Source organism: Podarcis pityusensis, assembly GCF_964106645.2.
Source record: "Podarcis pityusensis genome assembly, chromosome: 7".
NCBI classification, from domain to species: domain Eukaryota; kingdom Metazoa; phylum Chordata; class Lepidosauria; order Squamata; family Lacertidae; genus Podarcis; species Podarcis pityusensis.
Window position 1 is genome coordinate 10,944,194 of NC_138031.1, and position 11,241 is coordinate 10,955,434.

Sequence of the window (11,241 nt, forward strand, 5' to 3'; positions counted from 1 at the left end):
TTCCTATGTTTGCTTCCCTGCTGGCTGAAGGTTGGGCTAGACTTCCTCTTGCCATTCTGTTCTTCCTTGGAGGTAGAAGATGTGACCCCCCAGTAGATCTTTGACCTCTGATGGATGGGACCAGAGTATGCTTTCTCACAGTTCTGCAATACTAGGTAAACTAATAGGCAAATTTATTGGGCTTCAGATGCCATTAATAAACTAAATATCTAAAAATTAATGGCAGTTGAACTCTGAAAACCCAAACCTATATTTTATAACAAAAATATACAATTTCCACCATCAAACTGAATGATCATTGACATGCTCGTGCTCTATAATTCTGGGAACATTTTGTGCAGATATCTTCAGGATTTGCATAAAATGTTACTCAACTTGGAAGTCCAGAACAGTTTTTGCATTAGACTCAGAACATAAATAGCTTATTCTTTATCAAACACACAATCTAGCCAAAGCAGAGCGCCTCTAGGTCTCACTGATTTAAGTAAGAGAGAGAGTGATGCATAGACATAATTTTGCCATTGAAATCATTGGGTTTTAGATGTGCTTAACTTTGGCTGCATTGTGCTTCATGATTTTTAAAGAATACAGAAGGTTTGGACCTCATTCTTTCTGAATCATTGTCTGCTTTAGGCAGCAAATATAAGTGTGTGTGTGTGTGTGTGTGTGTGTGTGTACACAGACACCCTTTATTCAGAAGATTTTATTTACTTTCAGTGCCTGGAGCTGAACTGAGATAATTTGTGCTCCCTAACCTTGATGTTCAGATATGGTGGACTGAAATGTTAAATAAACACATTTTACCTGAAGTATTTGTGTTTATAAAATTTTCTATCCTACAGAAAAATGCAACCTAATGATGAAACCAATATACATTTTTTTTTCAGGCTAAAGAAATAATTGTGGCTAAGCAAGAAGTATCCACTTCTAAGAAACCCTCTGACACCACTAATCTTCAAAAAAATCTAACAAGGTAATAGTTATGATTTATCTATCTAGCACCTCAGTTTTTATACATGCTGGAAATGGGTTTTCAGTTGCAAGGATATTTCTACTCATGGAATGCACAGTTGTATGGAATAACAAAAATAAATATTGATTTTTTTGAAATAAAGCTTTATGTGGAGCCTTGTCCAATGCCTTTATAAACGTCTGCTTTGGTGGCCAACCCGAGAAAGTTCTTACAACCGCAAATCAGATTTATTCCATCGACTGTCACTTGGCCTCTTCTACAGCGTTATGAATTGAAGCTCAAATTCTTGATCAGGAAAGGACTTTGCAGGTTCTTCACTCTTCTAAGCGATATTTCCTGGGTGCCTGAACAACTTAGGAAGAAACAAGTCATCTGTTTGAATTCCATCTCATTTAGTTTAGGGCTTTCAAGGGCTGAAATTTTCAAAGTTATTGATCAACAACACAAGGCAGCATAGGCTCTCATTGGCAAGGAGGAAAGGATGATATTTGTCTTTTGTGTGCTGAACAAAGGTAACATTCTGCTAGTGGACTAGGAAATCTCTGCACTAGATCATGTGTCAGAGAATCATAGGATTCTAGAGTTGGAAGGGATTAGGAGAGTCATCTATTCCAACCCTCAGGAATCTTAACACACATCCAATTTGAAACTATGCCTGACCCTGCTTAGCTTTGCAAATGTGCTAGCAGTTTACTTTCTGTATCACTAGCTGGAGAAAGATGAGCGTTAACACTGGGGCTGGAGGGACAGTGCATAGTGGACCATCTTTTTGGTGAAGGATGGGATAAAAATACTTTAAAATCAAAATCTACCAGAATCAGACAATTGTAGATTGTCACCACCATCATTTCTGTGCTTGATATTGGACTCCCTTACGTGTTGCTGAAAGTTTTGTAGGGCACACTCAGTTTCTGTAGGGTACTGGCCAAACTCTCATTGCTTCACATGAACTGACTGCACAGCCAATAATGTCTCTTTCTTCGAACCTGCACCTCGCAGAGAAAAATCAGTAGCTTTTGATTATCTGTCTCTGAAGGAGGTTGACCATCATTATGGATCTTCTCACTGAGGAACTGAAATAAATATATGAGGAAATCCAGGATCCTTGGAACCCAGGTTGAGAACCACTGCTTAGGCAAATGCTTTGTCGGGAAGTGATTTGATAACTGTTTAGCTTAGCATTTCTTGTAAAAAACTACCCCTCTGCTAGCCACTTTACTTCTTCAGGTTTCTCATCCCAAAAAGCAAAGCACAATTGATGAGCTGGTGGGGAATATTGTTGTGGGGACTGCACCAGGAGCTTCATCTCTCTCTCTCTCTCTCTCTCTCTCCCTCCCTCCCTCCCTCCCTCTCTCTCTCTCTCTCTCTCTCACACACACACAGAAGATTCTTGTAAAGCAGCCTGGGTTATTCTTGTGGGAGTCAGTCTTAAGAGCCTTACCTTCAGGGTGGTGCTGACCCAATTGCTTCTTTGCAAAGTCAAGCCTCTCCTCTTGGAGTTAGTTACAAGGGCTTTGAGGAATAAAATTTATAGGAGCAAATGTTCAGCCTGATGCTGCATGGACAGCTTAACATGGATTGGAAGATCTAGCAGTGGGAGCTTGGCTACTTAACAGATTGCATAGAAGTTTCCTCAAATCCAGAGGCGGATGCTGGAACGGATGGAATCAGAGAAATGTAAAGTTGCAAGGGGCCACTAGGAACTTCTAGTCCACCCCCTGCAATGCAAGAATATTTTGCCCAATGTGCGGCTTGAATCCATGACTCAGAGACTAAGAGTCTCATGCTCCATCTTCTGATGGGACACTTTTGGTGGTTAGTCATACCCCTGCGATTCATTTTGGCCTTTTCCAAGGACCGATTCAATTGTGTGATTAGCTCTGCCCTGTGGAACTCCTTGCCAGTAGAAGTCCCAGTAGAATTCATCCCTGCCTTTTTTTTTTTTTAAAAAAAAAGTCTTTTAAAAGCAGTCTTGTTCAGACAGGCTTTTGGAATGTTATTTTTTAAAAACAACAACCAAACAACCAGTATTTATTGATGTTTTCATTGATGTTCGCATTATATTTTTATGTTGCACATCACCTTGTTATATTTTTATGAAAGTGCAGTAGATATCTAAATAAATAAATAATAATCCCTTTTATCGTTGCTCCATTTTAGCAAGGACAGTTCCTAAACTTGTCAAAGAGTTGGCTTGAATCTCACCCCCCAGTAACCTGAGAGCCTCCAGTAGGAACATGGGCAGATTTTTAAAAACTTTAATTAATCATATTTATGACATGTACTGAGCTTAGGGAACAAGGTGACCTAGACAACATGAATTGTGACTAAGACCTTGTTTCCCATGATTGATGTCTTCCTCTAAATAATACTTGTAAAGGCATGTTCTTCCCGATCAGACCCTGATTTTGAAAGTCATAGGTGTCCTTGCACTTCCAGTTCAATGGATGTTCTTCAGACTGCTGTATGATTACAAAAGTCAGACAGGCTCTTGGAAACTCATATCATATGCCTCTGTCTTAAATATCTATTTTGCTTGTGTAACAACTATACTAAGACCTTTTCAAAGACCTAGATGGGAGCCTAGTCCTCTCTTCATCTGCTAGTAAACACTGCCAGTCAAACTACTGTGCTATATGTACAAATAGCTATACCAAGTGAGGCAAGATTCCTATAAAATCAAATGGGGGGGGGGGGGAGGGAGAGAAAGAGAGCACAAATTCTGGGCCTGAACTGGCATGTCTGCTTGTGCTGTCGGCTTGTAATCTTTTTATGGTCTCATGATTACTCTCAGTTAATAGCAATAACCTCACTGGGTGTAAAGACGAATGAGAATGACTGTAAAGCACTTAGAGGTATTAAGATCGCTACATAAATGGCAAGAACCACAGAGCACTAACATTTCATAAATGATATCATTTAAATAATAGTGTAGATTTAATGAGAGGCTGTGGCTTATACAAAATCCAGCATTTCATAGACTTCAGCTCTGATAAATTCTCCAGGGACTGCAATGGCAACCTGTTGCATTTGGGGAACAATTCAGATTACCTGTCGGAGGGAAGCCATAGCTCAATTCTGGGTTCAATTCCCAGCATCTCCAGTTAAATTATCTGTGTCTCAGGTCTTCAGAGGTGCTATAATACTGAATGCTGGAAAAGTTGTGCCGATGGTCTCACTCAGTATAAGGTAGCAGCTTCACATAGTCATAATTTTGAAATATAAATTATCTGCATATCCAGGAAACAGATTCTCTCTTCTCCATGATATCACAACCATAATCATTATCATCTGTTACAGGCAGATAAACAAATTAAGGGGAATGAGACCCAAGGGAGAAGGACTTGCATAGAGAAAAAAACCATACATTGTGCTTGCAAACTTATGACCTCTAGGAGGCCTCTCCTTCTCCAAGGCATTAGACCTCCCTCTCTGAGAATGGAGAAAAAGAGTGAGTTCCAATCTCAGAGAGGAAGATCTAATGTTAGCTTTCCCCTTTCCACTGTCCTAGCAGCTTGTACTCCATAGAGCAGAAAACTGGGTGCACTAGGAACACATTGGGGGCATGCCAGGAGAGGACATGGTGAAGGCTTAGATCTGAAGGATCCAGTGACTTTTCAGTCCCCCAACATGCCCCCAAACTGGAGATTGAATTACTCCAGCCCTGGAGCTGGTGTAGCTCACAACTGTTTTATCTCCTCCCCATTGAGGAAAGACAGAACAGGAAGCAGGACAGAGAATTGCAAAGCACCCTCGTTTCTACCCTGCCACAATGCAGCAGAAAGACTGCTTTGTGTTTCCTCCAAGGCCAGCTTTAGTATTACATGGTAAATGTCCTTTTCAATTAATATTCTATCACAATATTAAAGAGTGGCCAAGAACATTCTTTTGGTGATCGGTCTAAATTTTCATGATCTTCTAGGCAGGCCAGGAAGACAGAACCTAGCACATTTATTTTCACATGGTAATGACCTCATGGACCTCACTTTCTTTTTAATATGGAGAGAGTGGAGATGCCCTGCTCAGAACATCATTTTTTGTCAATGGATTTTCACTAAGTATCCCACAAGGTTCTGTGGGGAAAGGACAGAACTTGCAAGAAGATGTTTGAATTTCTTGAGGCTAGGGAAGAACTTCTTTTTCAAGAAAAGACACTCTTTTCTCCACAGGAGGTTTGCAGGTAAAGGAAATATATTTCAACGTTGTTAAAGCCATGAGAACAGAAGCCAAACGAGAGTTCCGGCCTTCTTCAAGTAGGAGAGGAAAATCAGGTTGTTCCCAGCTGGGGGATACCATTGTTCTTTGGAAAGATGTGTGATGGCCTTTGAATGCTGCCCCCCTCCCAATACCTGGCATGCTAAAAGAAAAAGCTTGGCTCTGAGCTTCCAGGTGCTTGATATAAAACACCTCAGAAGTGCTGATGTTTAAAGACTAGATGTTCCAGCGGGCTGCTCATGTCTGCAACGAGGCACAAAATTCAGGCTGGTTTGAGAGGTGGGTAGTAAACCCAGGTGGCACTGCAATTCAGCGGCAGGTGATGTAGCCTGATTTTGTAATCACAAAATCAGTTAGCCTGACCATTTTGTGGGGGGGGGGGGGAGGCAGTTAGAAGAGAAAAAGAAGAGTTTGGATTTGATATCCCACTTTATCACTACCTGAAGGAGTCTCAAAGCGGAGTCTTTCTGCGTCTCCAGAATTGTGTGTATTTAATGTAATAGCAGAGATAAGTATGTATATTGTTGAACAAAGTAGAACCCAATTCAGTTTCCCTGAGCGACGTTTCAAGTGGCTGTAAAGCATTGTGGCCCTTTTCACTGTGGTCTTCTGGCACCAATTCTAGATGATGGACAGAAGCTCCATTGTGAGGCAAGAAGAGCATTGGGATGGTGTCTTTTATTTTGCTGCTGCTGTTACAGATAATAAATGCTCTTGCCCTTGGAATCCTCTCTCACCTCTGTTTTTCATAACATAGAACATGTTCACATTTACAAAAGAAAAAGTAGGAAGTAAACTATTGGAGGCGGCAAACCCCTTGTCTATTTGGTCTTATCTATATGTATATATGTATGTATGTAATTTCAAATAATCTGTATTGGAATGGCAGAGAGAAAGATGGACATGCAAGGCGCTTGTAGATATGGCTCATATATGGCTGGGCTGCCTTTACTCATGAAAGGGAGCAGGTGGCGCTGTGGTCTAAACCACTGAGCCTCTTTGGCTTGCTGATTGGAAGGTTGGCGGTTTGAATCCGTGCTATGGGGTGAGCCCCCGTTGCTCTGTCCCAGCTCCTGCCAACCTAGCAGTTCGAAAGCACACCAGTGCAAGTAGATAAATAGGTACTACTTCAGCAGAAAGGTAAACAGTGTTTCTGTGTACTCTGGCTTCCGTCACGGTGTTCTGTTGCACTAGAAGCGGATTAGTCATGCTTGTCACGTGACCCGGAAAGCTGTCTGTGAACAAATGCCGGCTCCCTCAGCCTGAAAGTGAGATGAGTGCTACAACCCCATAGTCACCGTTGACTGGACTTAACCATCCAGGGGTCCTTTACCCTTTTTACCTCTACCTTTACCTTTTACTCATGAATATTTTCCTTTCATATTTGTGTTAATATTAGGCATTCCTATCCCAGTCCCACCTTTTAATCCTGTGGCTTCACAAGGGAGGTGCCAGGCTTTGTCCAAGCTCAAAGACAGCCTGAAGATGGGGTCAGATTCTGGCAGATGTAGACAGCACTAATTGCAGCTTCTGAAAAGACTACATAGAATGCTTAACAGTTCCCGATCCCTTAATGTTAGCATCTTCTTATGAGTACAGTGGTACCTTGGGTTAAGAACTTAATTCGTTCTGGAGGTCTGTTCTTAACCTGAAACTGTTCTTAACCTGAGGTACCACTTTAGCTAATGAGGCCTCCTACTGCCGCTGTGCCACCGCCGCACAATTTCTGTTCGCATCCTGAAGCAAAGTTCTTAACCCGAGGTACTATTTCTGGGTTAGCAGAGTCTGTAACCTGAAGCGTCTGTAACCCGAGGTACCACTGTAGAAGCATTTTCGACGACTCCTACAAATGGAGCTAATCTCTTCTGGTAAAATTTAGGATGCCAGGATGGGCAACAGCCCAGGGTGTGTGCAGTTGCCAACGCTTCACCAAGCACATTGTCTGTGTTGTCCTCAGGTTAAGAAAAACACTGATCCAGGTAGTTGTGATAAGATGCTAAGGACATCCTTGTCTTGGACTCTAGTTTAACTGTGATACCCACATAGAACTGGATAATGATTTCAGATAGTTTGGGGAACTTATGCCCAGACATGGCATAAATTTGTCAGGGATTACCAAACAGCCGTTGTGGTTCTCTTCCCACCCCCACACAATTGCTTTCCAAACTTTGCTAAACAAGTCTTCCAATTTCTGGTTCCGAAAATTGGAATCAGAGTTGGTTAAAACCAATTTTCTTCTCTCTATTGTTTTGGCTTTGCTTGGAGAAGTATGGGGTTGGATGGTTAGTCTAGAATATTAAATTACATGATAGATGCAGAGGTGTGGTTGTAGAGTAAGTGTCTTTAGCGCCTGCCTCAAAGCGACTAATAATCTGAATCAGAATCATAACACATTCTTGCAAATGAGCTGGGGAGACAGCAGTTAATTACCTCTCAGAAATGTCCATTTGTAGTGTGCCTACCGTAATATTAAATCCACTTTATTAAACTTGAACAGCATGAAAGAAGAGTGTGTTCAGCAAAAGAGGGGGATGATTGAGCCTTTCTCACTAAGGGTGAAACTAAACGTGATGTTAATTACATGAATGCAATTAACTTGCAAGTTTCTGTTTTGTTTTTTGTTATGCATTCTGCAAGTAGCTGCTGAGTAGCCTCCAGACTGGGCAAGAGGGTAGGGAGTACTGAGGGGAATTTAGCTTTTTCTCTCCTTGCAAAATAACTTCTCGACAGCTCCTATTTGCATGCCTAGGAGAATCAGTGGGAGTTTCCCTTGAAATGCAAATACTTTTTAAAGTAGTTTAAATCATAACAATGTGTGAAAAGCACCTAGCTTTCTCCTTTCGGTGTCTTCTGTTTCGTCATTTTGGCCAGTGAATGACCTTTCACAATCCTTCAGTGGAACTTCATGATTGTTTGTTCTTTCTAGATAGAGAGAACAAGCAGTTGTGAAGCTCCGCTGAGCAGTGACTCTGAGAATAAATACATACTGCATCCAGTGGAAGACTTCATTTGTTGTTGCATTTCACTGTGGGCTCTTTGGCTGGAGAGATGCCACAGATGAACAGTCAGCACTGCTAGATAAAATTGAAGTATCAGTGTCATCCAAGGAAAAAGAATGCATAGTTGCTTTTTGAACACCGTAAAATTAAGTTCTGTTTGCATGTTCCTGGCATCTATATAACTAATTTTTTAGTTGACCTAGTCAATATGTAACTATTTACATGTCTTGGTGGCCTTTGAATTTGTGCATTTATGGATTTTCTTGACTGCTTTGCATTGCCGTTTTGTCTTTTCTCATTGGCTGCTGTTGCTGACACTGCTGGACAGCTCCCCTAACCTGGCTTGGGATCCTGCATGTGGTACTGTGGTCTAAACCACTGAGCCTCTTTGGCTTGCTGATCAGAAGGTTGGCGGTTCGAATCCCTGCGACGGGGTGAGCTCCCGTTACTCTGTCCCAGCTCCTGCCAACCTAGCAGTTTGAAAGCATGCCAGTGCAAGTACAAGGGTACCTCGGGTTAAGAACTTAATTCGTTCTGGAGGTCCGTTCTTAACCTGAAACTGTTCTTAACCTGAGGTACCACTTTAGCTAATGGGGCCTCACACTGCCGCCACACGATTTTTATTCTCATCCTGAAGCAAAGTTCTTAACCCAAGGTACTATTTCTGGGTTAGCGGAGTCTGTAACCTGAAGCGTCTATAACCTGAAGCGTCTGTAACCTGAGGTACCACTGTAGAGGAATAGGTACTGCTGCGGTGGGAAGGTAAATGTAGTTTCCGTGCGCTCTGGTACTCGTCACAGTGTCCTGTGCTCCAGAAGCAGTTTAGTCCTGCTGGCCACATGACCCAGAAAGCTGTCTGTGGACAAACGCTGGCTCCCTCAGCCTGAAAGCGAGATGAGTGGCTACAACCCCATAGTCACCTTTGACTGGACATGACCGTCCAGGGATCCTTTACCTTTACCTTTTACCTTATGCAAGGAGACCATCCTGAAATGTGTGATGTGGTTCGTGTGAGTACCATTTCTGATCACCCCTTTTTTAGTGTTGTTCTTCCAGCAGTAAGTAGTGTGTGGTTATAACAGCAACCGTGTCCTGATTGGCCAGGTGGCAGAAGGGCCAGTTAACTGGGCCAGCTCCATTCTTCCCAGTTGCACAGCAAGATGACAACCCAAGCAATGGAACTGTACTGGAGTGGACTGGGACATGCTTCCATATATGTCTAGTCTATTTCACAGCAACTTTGAGTTCATATTCTATGCACCAAGCACTCCATATACATACTTTCCTTGCTGCATTGGCCCTGACAAATGACAATAGTGAACGCTAATCTGTTGAATGCTGTTTTAATTTTGTTCAGGGGTGAAGGTGGAACTCTTTGCAGGAGTCGAGTTTAGGTACTACTGTTTTTTACTGTACAGTTTTGAATCTCATTACTTAACAAAAGGACATAGAAAAGCAGCCAACTGAAATAAGCACAAACTGATATAAACATACCATTCAATTTAAATAGCAACTAATGTTTTGTTTGTTGTCAACAAAAGGTTTGGTTTTTATCACTGCTTTCCAGCATTTTTTGTGTAATTGGGATGTTGAGAAGGATAAATTGCTGGATTGAAGCAAGTGAGATACATCTGCAATGAAAATAATGCATTTAAAATAGGTGTTTTTTCAGAAGCTGGCAAATTATACCTTGATGCATATTCTTGGTGCAAAGTAAGTATCTGGATTAAAATGAGTTTGAAAAATATAAAAAACAGTGTTTGTAGGCCTTCTATGTATTAAATCGTATGTAGTTTACATATGTGAGTAAACCTATGAAAACACACACAGTTTGACTTGTCCTGGTTTTAGAACCATTCTTGATTGTGAAATTATTGTCTCTGGAGATTTGAAGAAGCTACAGGATGAGTATCTGTCTGTCTTGGATAAAATTGTCTAAATCCTGCTAACGTAGATAAATCTTAGAAGTCTTTTCCAAGCGAAATGTCTTCTTGTCCATTTTATATTAAGATAAAATAATGCATATAACTATTATTATTATTATTATTATTATTATTATTATTATTATTACAGGTGTACAGAGAAGCTGGAAGTGGACCCTAGCAAGTATTCATTCCCTGATGTAGCAAACATTGTCCAGGAAAAGGATCGGATTGGACAAGGACCTATAAGGCTTCAGCGGCAGAAAACTGTAGATACTAATAACATGAGCTTTGATGATGACCCAGATGTTCCTCCTTTAATTTGAAAGATTGATATGGAGTTTCTTTTGACTTTAGAACACCATAGACCTGTCTAAAGATAAGTGCCTTGCCTTTTAGCTGATTCCCTTATTCTGTTGTACAAACAAATGGATGTGCTTCTCTATAAACCCATCTACTTCAGCTGTCTCTGGTGGTAATTGAAATCCCTGTCGGAGTGGAGTTCTGCTTTACTAAACAGCACATCAGTTCCAAATTGCACAGGCCTTTTTTCACATACCGTGCTTTGCCAGCATTCTTACATCAACCTTGGAGATGGTGTGAATTGTTTTCGGGGTCTGAAGCAAATCTTTCTCTCTTGCATGTACTGAAATTGCCTCAAGACTCAAGGCCAGGCTTGTTCTAAGCGGCTGAGGTGGGGAGGGAGACAGGAGGCAAAGCAAATCCATGTTGTATCTTTTCCTGCAATGGTTTAGAAGGGAAAGAGAAAATTTTGACCGTTGTTCCAAAGTTCAGAGTTAAGGAGACAGCGGTGAACAGTTTCTAGATGTGGAGCACTCATCAGAGTCGTAGCCAAAGCACCCAGGTCGATAATTTTTTTGAGCTAGTGGGATTCTGATCAAATACTGGAAATGGGTATGGAAAGAAGGCTGCAAAGATGGGTTGTAAATGGTTGGGGTGGGTGAGTTAGCTTGGGATGGGTGAGTTAGCCTGCCTAGTTAGCTTTGTCACTCCAGCTTTCTCTTCTCTCTCTCCTTTTCTCTCCCCCGCAATGCCCTCCCTCCCGTCTCTGCTTCCACAAATCCTACACTGTGTCTCCGCCGTTCCTCTGGAAAATTTATTTCTACAATTG

At 41.5% G+C, this 11,241-nt stretch overlaps 1 protein-coding gene across 4 annotated transcripts in view; it reads left to right on the forward strand.

Annotated features, from left to right (window-relative positions):
* DNAAF11 (dynein axonemal assembly factor 11) overlaps positions 1-10,571 on the forward strand; it is a 35,952-nt gene extending 25,381 nt beyond the window's left edge. For 3 of the 4 annotated variants that reach the window (XM_081012701.1, XM_081012703.1, XM_081012702.1), the window contains 2 exons: positions 888-973; positions 10,261-10,571. In XM_081012701.1, coding sequence (XP_080868827.1) covers positions 888-973; positions 10,261-10,435 — 261 coding nt within the window. In that variant the 3' untranslated portion in view covers positions 10,436-10,571. Of the gene's footprint in view, positions 1-887; positions 980-10,260 lie in introns of all 4 variants that reach the window. The other variant, XM_081012704.1, reaches the window with a different exon arrangement.
* The last annotated feature ends 670 nt before the right edge of the window (positions 10,572-11,241 follow it).